The sequence below is a fragment of the Cygnus olor genome, chromosome 1 (assembly GCF_009769625.2).
Source record: "Cygnus olor isolate bCygOlo1 chromosome 1, bCygOlo1.pri.v2, whole genome shotgun sequence".
In the NCBI taxonomy this organism is placed as follows: Eukaryota; Metazoa; Chordata; class Aves; order Anseriformes; family Anatidae; genus Cygnus; species Cygnus olor.
In genome coordinates, this window is record NC_049169.1 from 152,565,594 (window position 1) to 152,583,980 (window position 18,387).

At 36.3% G+C, this 18,387-nt stretch overlaps 1 protein-coding gene across 1 annotated transcript in view; it reads right to left on the reverse strand.

Moving 5' to 3' along the window:
* Positions 1-18,387, reverse strand: part of PCCA (propionyl-CoA carboxylase subunit alpha) — a 284,588-nt gene that overhangs the window by 138,825 nt on the left and 127,376 nt on the right. The window contains 3 exon segments of the mRNA XM_040538044.1: positions 3,700-3,810; positions 13,325-13,400; positions 14,213-14,281. Of these exon segments, the coding sequence (XP_040393978.1) occupies positions 3,700-3,810; positions 13,325-13,400; positions 14,213-14,281 (256 nt within the window).

The window sequence follows — 18,387 nt, forward strand, 5'->3', positions numbered from 1 at the left end:
GCATAGGGTAATAACCTAAGGATCCATAGGTTTAATTTAATCTTTGTCAAAGACTCCTCTCTGATCTCTGAATATAGAAGCACTTTCTGCGCCTATAAAATAGGGTATGAGATAGTACATTCCTTTTCCACCAGAAAGGTTAGGAAATACAGGTGCATTCCTGGCTGCTTGGAAGCTGTAAGAGGACAGCTTGTTTGACAGTACTCTAGGAGTATGGACTACTCCTGCATGCTTGGCAAACATTTTCATTTCAAAGTGCTTGGAGACCACACTAAGACAGGCATATTTGTGTCACACCTAACCCAATCGATGTTGCTGTACCCACCGTCAGATCTGCAACTCCTCCCAAAACATACATGTGTGCACAGAGCAATAACCCACGCCAGCTGACCTACCAGCCAGCCAGCATTCTGGACAGCAGCTGTCTTCCCACGCTAATCATACCCTGAGCAAGGCTAGTTTCAGCACAGCAACATTTTTAAATTACTTGAAATAAATTTGTTTTCGTTAATGAGTGTTTATTTAAAGAAGGGAAAAAAAAAGTTAAGCCCTAACATGAAAATAACTAAGTGTTACAGTTCTAGATGTAATTTAAAGTGGAAATCACAGAAGTTAATTTTTTGAGTTGAAGAAAAACGCACTTAAGGGAATGGGCCAATCCTTATGCAGTCAAGAGAAAGAAAACAGCTAACATTCATTACTTAACAACAGCATAGACCTACAGTGGCAACTGTGCAGTTTAGAAATGAAACACCCTGGATTGTGCTCAAGCATTAATATAGCATGGGTCTTCACTGAATTATTTTTTTAATTATTTTTAAGTTTTCCAAATTTAAAACATTTCTGGTATGGATTTCTACTCTGATCAGCAGCACAAATTTCTAGGTATTTCCAAATTCACTTTGGCTACACTTTGTTTTAATTTTACGGATTATTCCATATCTTTTTTTAAAGCTATGGGTTTTTTTGCCTCCCTTTTTTTTAAATAAACCATATTATAATATATGAAGCTACTTAATTTTCAAATTTTCGTAGCAAAGTTTACCCTGGGTATTTATATAAAAAGGTTGGCGAAGTGAATATAGCACTTGCGTTGTGTAAGCTAGTTTTCCTTTGTTTCTCTTGCTGAGCTTTTATGCATCATCTTCCCACCACCCTAGCTTGCCTTCAACAATTTCCATTAGAGTCTTTATATCTGCAGAAATATTTTTCAATAGGTACTTAAGAAACTATCCTCTAATTCAAATGACTGATAATTTTTCAAGCCAGAGGGGTCTGATCCAGTGTGAACTACATTATTAAAAGGGCTCTCAATTTCTTCATTGAGGTTTGAATCAGTATTCTTGAATGTGTATTCTTGATTTGAAATAGAAATGCCTTGTAAATAAAATGCAGAAATCATTATTATCATTACAAATGCTAATGTATGCCTGTATTTGAGGCACAGAAGGAGAGGAGTGAGACTTCATTCTGCATGAACAAAGTCTAATCATTTCACAACATTCATTAGTTCCTATTGGGAACTGTCATGGCATCTCTTCTCATGTTTTCCAGTGTCTCCAGCAAAAGCTTATCTTTAAGAATCTGTTAATACAACATTATCTTTTAATTCAAGACTGCAACATTAATCAGTCATTTGCATGAGTATGTGCACACAAATATACGCATACACAGTTCAAGTCATATGACCCCAAATTTGTCACCCTCCAACTTGTGGACCAACAAGTAATTAACTGATTATATAAAGCTTAACATTGCAATATAATTTTTTTTAAAATAAAAAACAAGAGATAACTATTCCTTTCCGGAGTCAAAAATATAGAGCAAGACCAACTGCATCAGCAAAACGTGTCCCATCTTCTAAGAAGTGACCAAGGACCCCAGATGCATTAGCACACGTAAGGGCAGAATGGTTTCTGTTTTCATCATTCCCAGTTGCGTGTCAGGTGAGTCTGCCTTTTCACAACATGGAATAAACCCACCTAATAGTTTGCAACCTTTTCTTTCTCCTCCATTCCCTTCTCCCCATTCTAGCCTGTCACTCACTCTGTACACCTACCTAAGTACACCAGACTCCTCCATGAGCTAAGTCAACCCAATAACTCTCAAAAAACTACTGCAACAAAGGCAGCAACAATAAAAATGCAGTGTTCTGGTGGTTTAGGGAACTGAATCCACTCAGGAAAAGGACTGAAAAGTCCCAGAACCATCAAAGAGATGGGACATGGGATTCCATATAAAAGTGTCAGGGAAGGGAAGGGGAGACAGACCTGCTAATCAGCAGCAGTGAGCCTTCATAGCAGATCAGAGTACCCTCAAGTCTATGATGGATGAAAGCCAGCTCAGTGACCTGAAGATTAAGTACCTTAGCAAAGAAGACAAAGAACATTTGAGCTTCAACCATCCCAAGCTTACTGCCACCCAAGGTGACTAACTCCTATTCCTTTGCCTCAGTCAGGAGCCAAGAACAAGCTGGATGCATTAATCCCACTTGTAGGACTGCATCAAATAAAGCTGCCAACTACACAATGATATAAAGTACTTCTGTGGGTGAGTACTCTTTGCACCAAACTCACACACTGAGTCCTGGGGTAAGAAAAATCTGTTCTGCTCTTAATGAGATTACATTTCGTGAGGTGCCAGTCATTTCTGGTGACTGCCAAATGGCAGTGTTGTCTCCAAGTGGGACCAGGATTTTGCCACATTGGGTTAATAATGAATGGGGGACAAAGGAATCTCCGCAAGATTCATAAAAACACCACGAAAGATGAGCTATAAAAACTGGAACTTTTATTTATATATATATATATATATATGTATATACGTGTATATATATATATATATACACGTGTGTGTATATATATATATATATATATATATATATATATATATGTAGAGCTTCTGCCTCACGAAGGTCAACTGAGGTATAAGGCCTGTAGAAAGACTGAGTCTCTGGCCACATGGGTCAAGAAAGGATCTACAGCAGATTGGCTGAGAGAGAAGACAACCTTTAAAATTTTGATCCTTGTGAAAGGAAACCAATCTATTCATTTACTTACATTCCTCTACTAACTGTTATACACTTCTGCAACTTGTCATTTGGGATGTTGTAAAGAAATGTTTGCATTTGTGTTTATGTTCACCTAGCTTATAAGTGACAATTTCAGGTAATGCCCATTACTGCACATAATGAGTATTAAGACCAGCTTACTGGAATACTCTAGCAAAATGCCTACATCCTCCACAGAATGCTGCAGTGAACACAAGGGGTGCCAAAAGGTGCTTCTGAAGATGCTGCACTGACCAACTGGAGAAGCAATAGTGGTGGGTAAAGAGAAATTTCATCTCCAGTTAACAGTAGGAGCACTGTCTGTAATGAAGCACAACAGCACGGTAGAGTTGAACTGATGTTTATTTTACATATTTCATATCACCTACAAATTGTTTTGCTTGACTTTGGTTGTATTTCATTTACTATTTTGTTACTAGAAATGTATATTTTGTCTTGTTGAAAGTGAAGAAAGTAACTGGTTCAATCATGTGTTATTAAAAAATTGTGTATACACAGATACATCCAAAAAATGTAAAGACTGATTAGAGGACATGACAGTCTATAAATATAAAAGGAATAATAACCAGAAACAACACCTCTCAAGAAAAAAAAAAAAAAAAAAAGAAACATTCCAAAGAGGAACAAACCTTTAAATCCATCAGGATAGACTTCAGGAAGAAATTTAGTGCTAATGTCTCCTCGAACAAAGCGTGGATGGATGATCACTTCTCGCAGTAAAGAGATATTGTGAGTCACACCTGAAAACAAAACACCAGTACAAAAATCAGATGAAATTATTAATTGAATTACAGTAGAAAACAACTTCTAAAAATACATGCTCTCAATTACACAGAATATTTGTTTATAACTTAGAAACCAGAGTACTGATGTAATCAAAGCAGATTACCAGTTTTCTCCACTCCTGCTTCAAGATATCCTCCTTAAACACTCAGATTAATTATGAAGTAATTAAGAGGAAGAAGTTTCACCTCGCCAAGCCTGGTTCAAACACCTAGTTAAGTCAATGACAGCATGCACAACCAAGAGCCTTTTGGTCATCTCACTGAAACGACAGATGTGTCATGACCATGCATATCAGCACAATTCCAACAAATCCCAGCCTGTCTTGTTAACCTGCCACTTTACATACATGTACTGCTGTGGAAGATACATGTCACAGTAATTCCTCAGTCATGGTAATGAGAGATAGTAAGAAGTTCTCTCACAAATATATACATATATATACACACACAATTTTTATATATATACACTATATACAGTAGTAGTAAGTATGTGTGTGTACACATACACTATATCACTATACAGATTTCATAGAGTTTTCATAATTTCTCTGTCATAAAAGATTCCCGTGGAACATATGAAACAAAGAAACCTGTTGGTTACTCTCAACTGCAAGTTAAGCTGTTTGGATTTTTTTTTTCCCCTATTGAAACAGATATCACTAACACAAAGACACTAGCAGTACAGTGACCGTGAATTGCTGGGGCAACAGAAGGAGATTCTTTTATGCTTCTACTTCTTTTCCCTTTGTGTTTTTCCAGTTTAGAAGTATGAATAACATTCTTGTTATTTTATGTGCAGATCAGTTCAAACTGTTTTAAAGCTTTTTCCCCCTACAGTCTGCTGCTGGTGTGAATTTTCAATCTCTCTGTGTGGCCATTACTGAAACCACTTTCAACACATGGAATGAGACTCAGCCTCACTGAATCATGAAGTCATAGCTTTAAAGACTAGTTCATGAGCCATTAAAGAAGCACATTACGCAACCAGTTCAATGATGACAAGATGAAAATTTGACCATTTGATTAAAAGAGCCTCCTTGCTGCTTCTGACCCAGACAGTCGTTCATGGACCTTGATTTCTTAAACACAGAATGAAACTCACTTTGTATCTCCGCTAAAAAAAAAATATTTATTTTTAAATGCTAAATGACTATAACTTGGAAAAAAAAAGTTCTTTGGCTGCTACAAAATAGAACTAGTAATACATGAATGTATTGATCCCTCCCCCCAAATTTTTCCATTTGCATAGTAAGTTGAAGTATCAGACATTTTCATCTATTAAGTACAGCTTTGGGACTGTAATTAGAAGACAAAAGAGGGGTTCTTCAATGCTCCCTGACTTTGACTGAATGCAGGGTTTAAACGCATTACAGCGTGTAACCAGATCATCTCATGTTTTTCTTTCCTAAACAGCTAAAAGATCCCTGGTGAGATGATGGCTGATGACAGATGACAGAGAGCTTGGTGTCTCAACTGACTGCCCCAAAAGACCTGAAATCAAAAAAACACTGAGTATCTTAATTATTTTCAAATCATTTGCACCAGAAAAATCAGAAACTTCTGAAATGTTTTAAAACTCTAAAATTCCCTTACTGAGTTCAAAAGAGCAGGCAAGCCTAGGTGTCTGGGAAGCAATATAATGTGTTCTACACATGTAAATTACAATTATAATATGCAGTTTCCATATAAAGCATCATGAAAGGCTATCTTTATCGATCCCTGTGATCAGTATATGAATAATGACTGCATGGTTGATCTACTTCTCAAAACAGAGTTACTATCTTTAGTGGTGTTCCTAATCGTATGCTCAAAAAAGAAATTAATAATAATAATAATAATGCAGTGTAATCCTTCAGAAGTCTAGAAGTTTTAGATTTACAATTTAGCATGACCTCTGTCAAAGTTCATAAGGTCTCCATCTGTGTGCGAGTAACTGCTAGGCTACAGAAATATGGACCCCTACAGCAGCTCGCTCCTGACTACCTGCTGCTTCCAAAACACTGGCCAGACATTAGCCCCACACTCTCACAGGATCAAACGGAGGCTAACAGGCAGTGCTTATTTCATGCAAAGTTACACACTAAACTGAAGTATATTATATTTATGTTGCAGTGGTTTTCAGGGGATTTTTCTTTTTCTTGTCCGGGTCTGCAGTCTGCCAAGAACAAAATCACATTTGTTAACCTGACAAGCCATGACATTTCCAACAAACAAAATCCAAAACCATATCAATTTATTTCCCCTCCAGAAAACAAAATTTCACTTCAGCATCATTCTTTTACACCGTTAAGACTGATGCAGAACTGCAGTTGCAGTAATATTCTTCTTCTCTCTAAGTCAAAATATAATAAAAAATAATAATCAATGCTCCTTGTGCCTCTTTTCTTTTCTTTCACTCAGCTGTGCTCTTCATACTATATTACATCAGCAGAAGCTCAGTTTAGGATGTACTTCATGGATTTCAATTTTGACACACTATTTTCCAGAACACACTTGTAAAAGAGAGAGGACTAACACTCAACGTCTGGAGATCTAATGAAATAAGAAATGCATATATTTTTAAATCTTATATATAAGCATATATGTAATCCTGATGTTCAATCAACTTTCTAGTAAAACTGTAGTTATTGCCTAATGAATACATGAACATATTAAATATTCACATCTTTCAACAGGGCTGATTAGTAAGCACTGTTTTGAAGAAGTCCTCATTAAAAAAATAAAATATTTGGAAGAAATTCCTTCACATACTGCCTCTTATCTTGTACATTCTCTGGTCTACATCTCCCTTAAAATCTTGGTAAATTTACCTGATTTTTTAATCAACTTACAAAATGCTGCCTAGCCCCTATCCTGGTTTCCAAAAAAACAGAACGATGAAAAAGACAATAAAATTAGTTTTATACAAAAGACAAGTTTTATAGCCGGTTTATGAACAGACTATTATTTTTACTCACTAAAAGTCTGAACAAACCTGGAATGCTAAGGCACAAAACCACAAGCCATGTTTTCACTATAAATATTTACCGACACTAAACATATTCAGCGTCGATTAGCCTTTTTACAGCATTAAGCTTCTGTCATCTTGACATTTGCAAACACAAATCTGCATTTATCCATGTAAACTTAATTGGAGTCCTACATGCCTCTCTGTAGATAAGCAGTTGAATAGACTTAACTTGCTGATAATTTCCAATTGTGCTGAGTGGAACAGAAAGAACTGCATACTTTCTGATTACAAAACTACACATAGAGTACTGTACTAGAGGTTTCTCTTTTAAAAAAATAGCAAAAATAAATTATCACCAATCATTTTAATTACTGAATAAGAATAAATGCTATGAACTTTCGAGGCATCCCTATCAACTTCTTTAACCAAAAAAAATAGTACTAACCTGTGCTGTGTTTTGAAAAACTTATGCTTCTATTTAAAACAATGTTCAAATCTGTGGTAATGCTCAACTATGAAAAAACACTTTCAACACAAACTTTTCGAAGTTCACAATTACCACTCAGCTAGCCTCCATGTTTGCAATTCCAAAAGTTGTCATAATATTCCCTAAATCCTTCAACATTCAACTGTTTAGTTGTCTTTCAAAGTCTGTTTTGTTTCACTTCAGAGAAGTCTATGTGCATACAAAGTACAATCTCATAAGCAAAAAGAAAGGCTTTTTAATTTTATTATTATTCTAATACCCAAACATCCACATAAAATTCTCATACAGAACAAGTACACCACTGACTCTTGGAGTTGAACATGTATTTCAAGTAAAATGGTAATTCTGCCCAGTATTAAGGACTTGAGCTCACAAAACTCATAGACCAGAATAAAGAGGGAAAATAAGAAAAAAAAAAAAACAGATTATATATGGTAGTATCCTACTGAAAAATTATTAGTTCAAACAAACTAAATTTTGTACTGCATGGACTTCTGAAAATCTTAAGAGGAAGATGATGGCCATCTTGCCATCACCATCTCCCTGGCCAGCCCTTTAATCTAAAGAAGAGGAATGGACCTCCAGGACAACACTGTATCTACGGGTTCTACCTAGAAATAACAGTACTTGTCTTTGGATGTCTCAACGTGTCACACTGATTTTCTTGTAACTTTTCACTTCCACAGATTCTCTGACCCCCAGAAATGCACAAACTATTCTCTCTCTCTTCTCCTGCATCAATAACATCACATTCCCCTTTCACCTGATCAGTCTGTACGTTGATTGTCCTTTCCTCTCCCTCCCACGTACAGCAGTAGACAATAAACATTCCTAAACCACATGCCATAACGTTCCCCTGACAAGCTGCCATTCCCACTCCTTCCCCTGGAACTGGCTTAAGAGAAAAGGGATGGGAGAAATAGGAGGAGAATCTTCCCCATGCCAGCATCTGTATTCAACGCTGACATTACCAAGCATTCTGCACTGGTCTCTTCTAGCGCTTGGGAGCTGCTATCCATTAGCTGCCTTCCCTTCTCTGGTTTCAGTTTCCACAGTGACCCGCTTGGGAGCCACACGATCTCTGCTGCAAAGGGTCAGAGAACGTGCTGAATCTTGTGGAGTGCCCAAACCTCGCTGCCTCTGCTATGGAGAGGGGAAATCCACAGGTCAGTCGTGGAATCTCTTGCAGCTCTTTTGTAAAGTGCAAGCAGGAAAATGAGGCCCATTCCTATCTTTTTTTTTTTTTTTAAAGAACAAACAGGCACTTTGCAGGAAAGCTGGTTTACGTACAAAGATTCTTCACAACACCAATGAGCTCACTAGCATACCAGCATGGGATTAGAATACAAAATAGTATGCAATTTGCATCACTGCCATCAACAAGTATCTTTTATGTAAAATACCATCATTCAGTAATTTACAATGAACAGTATTTTGGATTTCATTGAAGTTTACTGTGAAATTTTCTGTACCTGACTTTTTCTTTTTTTTTTCCCCCTTTTTTTTTTTCTTCAAAGTCAAGGCCTTCTCCACAACACTAAGCATAGTATTCTTTTTTTCCTCCTAGTTAGTGTGTTTACAGCTGGAAAAAACTCAAGACAACAGTTTCTGCTGCACTGTTCTTTCAGGTCTCAGTTCATCTCACAGAGTTCCCTTCTGCATTCCCATTCCCCTCAAAACATTCACCACGGTTATTTACCACTTTTCAGTTTTAGGTGTTTGCTCTTCTACTCCATGCTGGAAAAAGCCACAGTTGGTGGCTCCCCTATTTCTACTGCTCCTTGTTTCATCTGCTTCTTACTCTTTCCTCAGGTGCTCTTTTTTCCCTCCCTCTTCTTTTTTCCAAGTAGTACACTACATTTCCTTCTCCATGCAGCAAGCAGGACCTCGACAGGGAAAGGCTGACTATTCACTATGACTGTTAATTTCACGTTGCTGCTTTATGCTTGAATCAGCAGGGAAGACAAAAAGCAAAGAGAGGTCTAAGGAAAGATTACAGAAACCTTTGCATACAATGATACAAGCTATCTGCCCAATCAAACCTCCACTGAGCTGATGTTCGGTTCTACTTGCTGCATAAATACATTCATTTTGTTTATTTAAATAAAAACACTTCTCATATATAAACTTGCCAGAAATTCATACTGGGTTTTATAATCTCCTTTAAATGAACAGATTAAGCATCATAAATGATTACACGACAAACATGCTAAAATCTTAGAGAAACTGAGAAAATGGAAAATCACACATTATGTTTACACATACAGTAAACACACTAAGATGTATTATTCTAATATCCTATTTCTATTGTCTAAATTAGAATGAAAAAAAAAAACAAACCTTAAGTTTCAGACGAAAGATGACATAAAACAGGAGAAAGATGAACTACTAATAATGTTACAGGTGAATTATTCATGCCTCAGCCCAATGAGCAACACTACTTCTTATGCTTGACCAATGTCATTAACATTTCCGTATCTAGAAATTCTCCAGTAATCACTGAATAAAACTGTGAGATAAATACGGGTTAGACCTTGAACATTAAAATCACCCCTAAACCATACTGGAAGACCCATGAATAGCAGTATTAATCATACCTTTCCTCTTTCAGAAATCTCAGCTGGGATTTTGAATTCAGATCAGTTCTCAATGGAAGAGTAGGTTCTGATCAGAATAATTTAGCTGGTAAAGGACCTCGGGAAATCATTTAATCCAATCCACTCCTCAAGTGTTTGACTTTCATCTGGCCTATTACAATATAGATATTACAAAGGAAGTAAGATGCAGATTGCTTCCCTGTGACCACATTCAATGTACCCTGGGTTAGCCACATTGTTAGCATCTACTAACAAATAGATTTGTTCCCTGCAAGTGGAATGGAGTTAAAAGACAATGAGATAACACTTGGATATCCTAAAGTCACAGCAGCAGAAATCAAATATGTACTCATACAGACAGCACACAAGGAGCAGCAGAGTAAGTCCTTGCACTTCACACTCTCAGCACGCCTCAACCCATCCTGGATGAGGCACCTCCAGGAGGGTCACTGTGCCGCCCCAGTCCCTGGGTTCTCTACTGGGATTGCCATGAATGACATTATATGTTGGCGTTTGTTCCAAGAGGACATTTGTCGTCTAGGAACTCAATAAAGACCACTGATTTCACACAGGTCAGCAAGCAACCATCAAAATATTAGTGACTAAAAGTCCTTACCAACTTTTGCCTGCTTTGAACTGGTGACACAGAAGTGATGGGAAAGACTCCATCTTCCATTAGCAGTCCCTAAGCTATCCATTAGATGGTCCTTGACCTGTTACCCAGTCACCCCATCCCATCCTGACCGTAGGTGAGCAAGCAAGCATTTTTGTTTACAGAAATGTTGCAATTCTTGGGAATTTAAATCTAAATTCTCAGTGTGTATTAGATGTGCAATTTGCACTGACTGTATCTGGTAATGCTTAGCTAAAATGCTTTGCAACTCGTAAAAGACTTGCTACTTAGAATGGAAAATAAACTCTCTCTAAAATACAAAGCAAACAAGAGCTGATTCAGATAGTTTTTTTCAGTATATGGAATATGAAGCACACTATTCAGTAAGACTATGTTGATCTTTAGTTATAAATGGACATTCACATAAGATCCACGTGGTTTAATATTGTTTTATATAACATTTTAAAGTAAAAATACACAAATTATTACATTATTTCTTCTTCATCACTTGTTAAGCTTACTTGCACTTTCATTAGAGACAACTCCTCTGAACAATGGAAGTTCTGTACTTGTCTGAGCTGTCCTATCTGCAATGTTCTGAACTGCACTGACAAGTACAAAAGCATTATTCACACTAGAAAAGAGAAGAGATACTTCAATACCCATGCGTGCTCCATTTTAAGTAAATCCTGAGAATAGATTATCTGCTGAGTAAAACTACATGAAAATCCTGTTGGTTTTCAGATGGAAACCACTGCTCATCACGATTGAAAACATGTCCTGAAAATTCATCTACTTTTGAAACCTGTGATAAATTAATATTTGTCTTCTGCAATACATGAAAAACACATTCACCTGTACTTAACTTACTACCTCTTTCAATGTTTTTAATAGACGAAGAGCTTTCTCACTGGTAGGAATGTTAGACAGAGATCAGGTATGGACATTTAAATGCATACATGCATATTAATAAAAATGTAAAATAAATCATGAATGTAAATTATTAGTTTTCAGATGTATGGTGTCATATCCTTTCTAGATATTTATATATATATTACAACTCTTCATAGGTCCATATAGATCTATATTTGGGGGCTGGAACTAGATGATCTTTAGGGTCCCTTCCAACAAGCCATTCTATGATTCTATGTAAAATACCTAAGAACAAACTATTATGTAGTCCTGTGTAGGCCCAGTCATTGGACTCAATGACCCTTGTGGGTCCCTTCCAACTCAGGATGTTCTGTGATTCTATGATTAAGTTCCATCCCACATTATAATGGGATATCGCATTTATTATTTATCCCAATCAAAAACCATGCTCCGCAATGTCAATATTCTCATTAAATATAATCCTTCTAGCATCATTTGCTATTAATACAACTCATTTTGAATCAAGAGCCTGTCACCATTAAAAATACGAAAAAAACCTACTCCACTTCAGTTTAGCTATAGTGGCGGAAATTTCTTTCTCACATACATTTACTCTGCTGATATACAGCAGGGATTTACATCTGCACATTGTACTGCAATAGCCTAACCGCTCAAGTTCCACCAGTATAAATCCATTTAAGAGTTATGCAGCTCATTTCCAATGTCTGGTCCTACCACCTACCTAACTACACTGTGGTAGAGGGATGCTCATTTTCCCCTAGATAGACAAATCTTTTGAGTCTGAAATGGCATTTGTACTATTCACTACGTCTATTCATCAGACAGCATTAAAGCCATATCAAGTTTTACAGAAACACTAATGTGCTTGTCTTCTGTATGAGCTAGGGCCTCTTGCTCCTCCTTCTCAGCCAGTTATGGAAGGAATTAAACGTGTCTCATGTCTTTCTCCCATCTCAAATCATTGAACAAACTGTCCAACAATCAAAAAAATTTAAAAAGCAACAAACCTTCCAACAGGTGCCTTCCCTGCTACTTTCGCTCACTAAGTATACTAGTGAATGAAATTAGTAGTATACTAGTAATGAAAAAACAGTTTCCTCAAAAAAACACAGACAAGGGGTAAAATGAAGATTTTGTGACATTACAGTTCCCTTCTCTAATCAACCCCTGGATAAGAAAGAATAAAAAATTCTATTTTTCCCCCTCCTATTCTGAGTTTTCCTTCTGCATTTTCCATAAGACACAGAGGAAGATGTAAAGACTTCTCCCAGAAAAAACACAGCTTCCCTTTGTAAAACTTCAAAAGAGTTAAAGTGGTCATGGTTGATTCACCCCTGCTGCTTGGGAAAGCTGAAAGAGCATCCACTTCTTCTAGGCAGTCAGTCAGCAAGAGCTGAAACACATTCTGCTCATGTCTCTATTTACCCAAATATAAACAATTACATTGAAAGTAAGAAACAGATATATATATATATATATATATATATATATATATATATACACACACACACACACACTACCAAATACTGTATTGTGATATTAATTTGTCTGCAGTCAATGTATTACGGTGCTATAAAACAGCAACTACTTAAAATTTCTTACAGTGCTGTGGCCTTTTTTTTTTTTGCAACATTAATGTAAAGTAATACATCAATTATGTGACACCATTTTGTGAAAATCCTTTAAGAAAACAATTTAAATATTTAGAGATAAATATTTAATCTCAAAGCACAAGCAAGGAGATAAAAAAATGAAATCTCTTCGGTATTGATTTATCTTCTCAGCTTAATTAACACAAGCTTTTCCTGTTTTCATTTGCACTTAAGAAGGAGGAACTTTACTCAATTTGCTAATTACTATATTTTCAAGCTGTTTTCTTGAAACAGATGCCAGCCTATCACACTAGGAACCTAAATTTCTGTAGTTACCTCGAATTACATAATTGTCCAGAGCCTCTTCCATTCTTTTCAGTGCTTCAGCTCTATTAGAGCCATAGGTAATCAGCTAAAAAAACAAAAGGTATTTAAGTTACCTAAAAAAATGGCATAATATTTGTCTCTAGAATCTGAAAAGCATTTAAAATGAACACAGTTTGTACAACTTCTGCAGTCACAAAAACATTTCTCACACATTACTTAATCTATGCTTCAGAGGCTCTCTAAAACACCAAGAGAAAACTAAGATCTCTTAACCCATTCTATGAAAGAAGTCCAATCACCTTCACTTCATACCAGTGTGGGCATCTAAACAGGCCCTCTCTTCCTAGGGTGCACAGAAAATTAGAACAGAGATTGAGCATTAATTGATTCTCCTGACTTCTGAACGTCCCAACCAACTTCTAAGATATAAGAGTGAATTTTTTGACAATCTGACTATGAAGTCACAGTTTAATTTTACCAATACATCACTGATGAATAAGAATAGTGAGAGAGGCTTTCAACCGCGTCTTCCACTGCTTCTCTTTGGAAGCCAGAACTATTACGATCATGTCTAGCTAGGTTACGTTGAAAGATACAGTGGCAGCACCCAAGTCTGAATATACATGTTTCTGTTTAAATTAGAATCCTTTTAATAATCAGAAACTGCAAAACAAACAATTATTGTGTCAAAAGATAATTTTTTGTTTACAAGTAACACTCAACTTCCTCTATTCCACATCTTCCTTCACTTCTTCCATATTCCCTCAAGGGATGTTATGCTCAACATCTTTAAAATACTGATTTACCAATCCTTTAATATATTTTCCTTCACTGATCTGTGTACAAAATTAGTGTTTCATATCTTCAGAGTATTTATTGAGAAAATAATCAACTTACTTTTGAAATCATAGGATCATAATAAATGCTAATATCACTTCCTTGTTGTATGCCACTGTCAACACGTACCTTCAAAAAATAAGAAGTAAAAATAATTTTACATTAAAAAAAATTCAACATGTGATAAAATATATCTGGCAGACTTAAAACATAACACTCATGAAACTTATAAAGTATATTTTTCCTTTGAAGAACTAGGATAATAATTTGTTTTCATAGAAGCTGAAAAGGTGGGGAGGGAGCTTTTTTCTCCACCAGGAAAAATACTTGCAGGTTATTCCATCCTTTAAAAGAAACGGGAACACAATCTTCAGCTGATGGTCAAAATTCTTTTGTTCTCCTAGAACGCACAGTAAACACGTTACATTTGATCTAACAATTTAGGTTGTGTTACACACTCTAAACTTCAATGCTCAACGTATCCAATTCTGATTTAATCACTGTAATAAAATAGTTGTAATTATTCTTGACTGACACCTGGCATGAAGGATGCCCCTTCTAATCACACCCTTTCTGCGTATACATGTAATCACATCCCGCACGTTCCACTATAGACCTTCTGAAGGCGTCAGGAGGAATACAACTAAGGAGTATTCAGCAGGAACTTTGGAGCTCTGCTTATCAGCTCTATAGGAATACTGATCCTGTGGTTTTCATGTCTGTAACACTTTCCTTCTCTGCCTCACCCTCTCAACTGTAAAACATTTTTTTTTCTGTTGCTGCTGGTTCCCCTGAGGCTTTAATGTTTACACAGCTTTTTCCATGGCTTTGTTTTGTAAGGACACAGCCCCAATTAAAGCTCTGATTCTGCAATATTCATGGAAAAAAAATGACACAAGTTCAAAAATTTCTTTTGAAGAGGCTGATTGCTGTTAACCAGCCAACAAGTTAGTTAGTATATTGCTGATTCTTGTTTTCATCTCTCAGTTTGATTTCATCACTGCAGCAATGAGGTTAGCCATATAAAACTTTGTTTTAAATGAGCAATTCCTGGGTAAGAAATATTTACTAAATTGCTGCTTTTGAGCACTGGAACCTGAAATATTTTTAAAATACTGTGATAAATGCATTCTGGGGATGGAAGACTAATCAAAACTGTTGAAACAGCAAGGCTCTGATATACGGCATTGTAAAGGGGATGGGGAAGAGGGTCCTGGAATCTCACTTAAATCTTCACCTGTGGGAAGGAACCTTTGCAATAAACAGCAGCTCATCTGTCTGCAGTAAGGCAGAAAAAGGTCAACGCAACGGCTGTTAGGCCTTTAATATTTTAATTTAGGCAATTATCAAGGGACCACATGTAGAACCTCTTGTCTACAGAATCCACATGAGGGCATGATGATGACTTTATTATCCAAATGACATAAAAAGATACCCTAGCAGGTGTACTCATGTTTTTCATCAAAAAACACCATCTGATCAGTTTTTATGAGGTTTCATTTAAGAAAGAAAGAAAAAAAGGCATGCATTTATAAATTTGTATATTTGTACTTTTTTATTCGTATTTACATATTATTTATTGTATATTTATGTTTGTTTATACAGCATATTTACTTACATGTAAAGGCAATAGCACTTCTGTATCATTTTTATTACATCTTATCTGAATGTGTTTTATCTACACTTAACCAGGCCCCCCACTACCCATACCAGGTACGTAACATTATCTACTGATGAGAAGGTAGTTCAGACATATTGTGACTACAGAAAAATATGCAGCTTAATTGCCAACTCTCCTTCATGTAAGTCTTATACCATCCTCTCTCCCAGAATATTTGCCTATATATAAAATCTCAATGCATATATTCTCACATTCAAACAAAAAGAATTAATTTACCTACTCGGTCTGTGATCTACTATTAATCCCTTCCTTGCAGTATATTTTGGAATACATGATAAACACATATATAAACCACAAAGGTAAGACATATGCACTCCACACATAAATGAACTATATTGTGACTTTTGTGTCCAAAGCAGCACCTATAAAGTGATCATATAAGTGTTTGTGGGTGCTTTACATGCACATATGTATATGTAAGGATTTATAAGTGTATGTCATACTTTGACAAAGAAATAAACATGAAAAGTGTATAATTCAGATTCACAGTAAAACAGGTTAGACAGGCCTTGGAATTAATGTAAGGCTTCTAATGCTACTGACTACATGCTCTGCCTACCCTATATTTCTGTTTGTGTACTACATACACACCACTATACAATTTACACTTTGTCTTAAGTTCAATATCCTGAAAAATGAAAAAAAAACACAGTAGGAATTTAAAATTCTTCAAAAACTGCTGCAGAATTTACTAAAAAAAGTGTCTGCAGTCCTATGTAGAAGTTTAATTTTCATAAAATAAACTTGGGATGACCAAAAAAAAATGATAGCAGAAAAGAAATACATTTACCATCTTCAATTCTCCCGGCAGTGCTTAAATTTTCAGACCCTGGTAACAGTAGGTGATTTTATAAGCTATATGGTGTGACAGAACTTAATGAATATTGGATGAAAAAGAAACCCTAATTCAACAGATACTTATTATAATGTGCTTATGTAGATAGAGAATACCAATACCTATCAGACCTCCATCATTTACTTCTTAATATATTTCCTTTCTTTTTTTCAGTATTTAAAATACAAAAGAAAGGCTATGGTTCAAGATCTTATGGTATCCTACAGCTCATTGGTATGACAGTCCCAAACACTTTTACTGATGTTATACTACCATTATGTGTTTTTATGCTATGAGAACAGTAAACCAAAAGATAAAGATTTAAAAAAAAGAAATCGTAAAGGGGGCAGGAAGTACAAATCTACATTCCAGTCCTGCAGTAAACTATTAGTGCATCAAATTCCACTCACCTATGGATACAGAATTCTAGCATTTCCCAATTCTTAACTATATTAGAGCCTGAGAGTTTGTTTTTCTGTCTGTCAAGAGTGATTAAAAGAACAGACTTGTGATCATACTGGCAAAGGGTAATGCTTGAGCTCTTCAGATATGGCAGTGTGTTTTTGATGTTGGGTAAGAGTATTTAAATATGTATGCTCACAATCAGAACGATATGGGGGTTTGTGGTTACCTATCTTAAGCTTCATTATCAACGACAAAAATTAATATTCCTCAGTACCATGTTCTAAGAAAGTTACAGAATATATGACACAAAAAGAATGAGTATAGAATTATCTATGGATAAGGAAAAACCCTCCCCCATCCATGCACGACAGTTCTCCCAACTTGAAAAACTGACAAATACGTGCACACAGCCCATCACAGCTCACTTGAAAAACGGAAGAAATGAATTGAAAATGCATTTGGCAATGCACTAGTCTTAAGCTGAACTTCCTGTAACACATAACAAGCCTGACCTAATTTCTATATCCAACTTGTTGACAACGCTAAAATCTAAAATGTGGAAAACAAACACTGTGGCACGATGGGCCTGTAAGGAACTTTTTTAATCATATTAATTTTGTTCTTAGTGGCATGACACTCTCAGGAGAGAAATTAGTTCAACAGTGGCAGAAAACGTGAATTAAGACACCAAACCACGAGTGTCCAAATAAAAATAGCTGTTCTATTTTTAATAATACGAAAGTAGTAAACAGAAAGAGAACAGCCCAGACACTCCGTATGAGCTCCTCAAGCCATCGCTCCGAAGCCTCTAGCGTAATTAAAATTTCTTTCTTTGGTACCACGACGGACCACGTGAAGCGATCAGGCATCTCCCACCCTTCATTTTCAATTCACCTCTTCCCCTAAGCCCAACTCCCAGCCCACCCTGTCTACCTGACAAGTGACAGCCCAATCTGATTAAATGCTTGCAAGGGAGGGGACTCATGGGCCTCCATGACAGGCCAAAAGTGATCACCATGGAGATACATAATTACAGCTGTCAACGCGTCTACTGTCCTGCTGGCATCAATTTGATTGCTCCCAGCAATAATGATAGACAAAGCTTAGTGTGCACTCTCCTGCACCCAATCGCTTTATCTGTTCCGTGGTCCATTTAGCTGACATGCAACATTCACACAAGCAAATAACAGCAGTAAGCAGAACATTTAAGGCATTTTAATTGTTTTTTCTTTGTATGGATGGCTCGCAAGCGCAAATGTTATTACATAAAACTCCTGCTGCAGCATTAATTGAAGAAAGATTTGGTGGGACAAA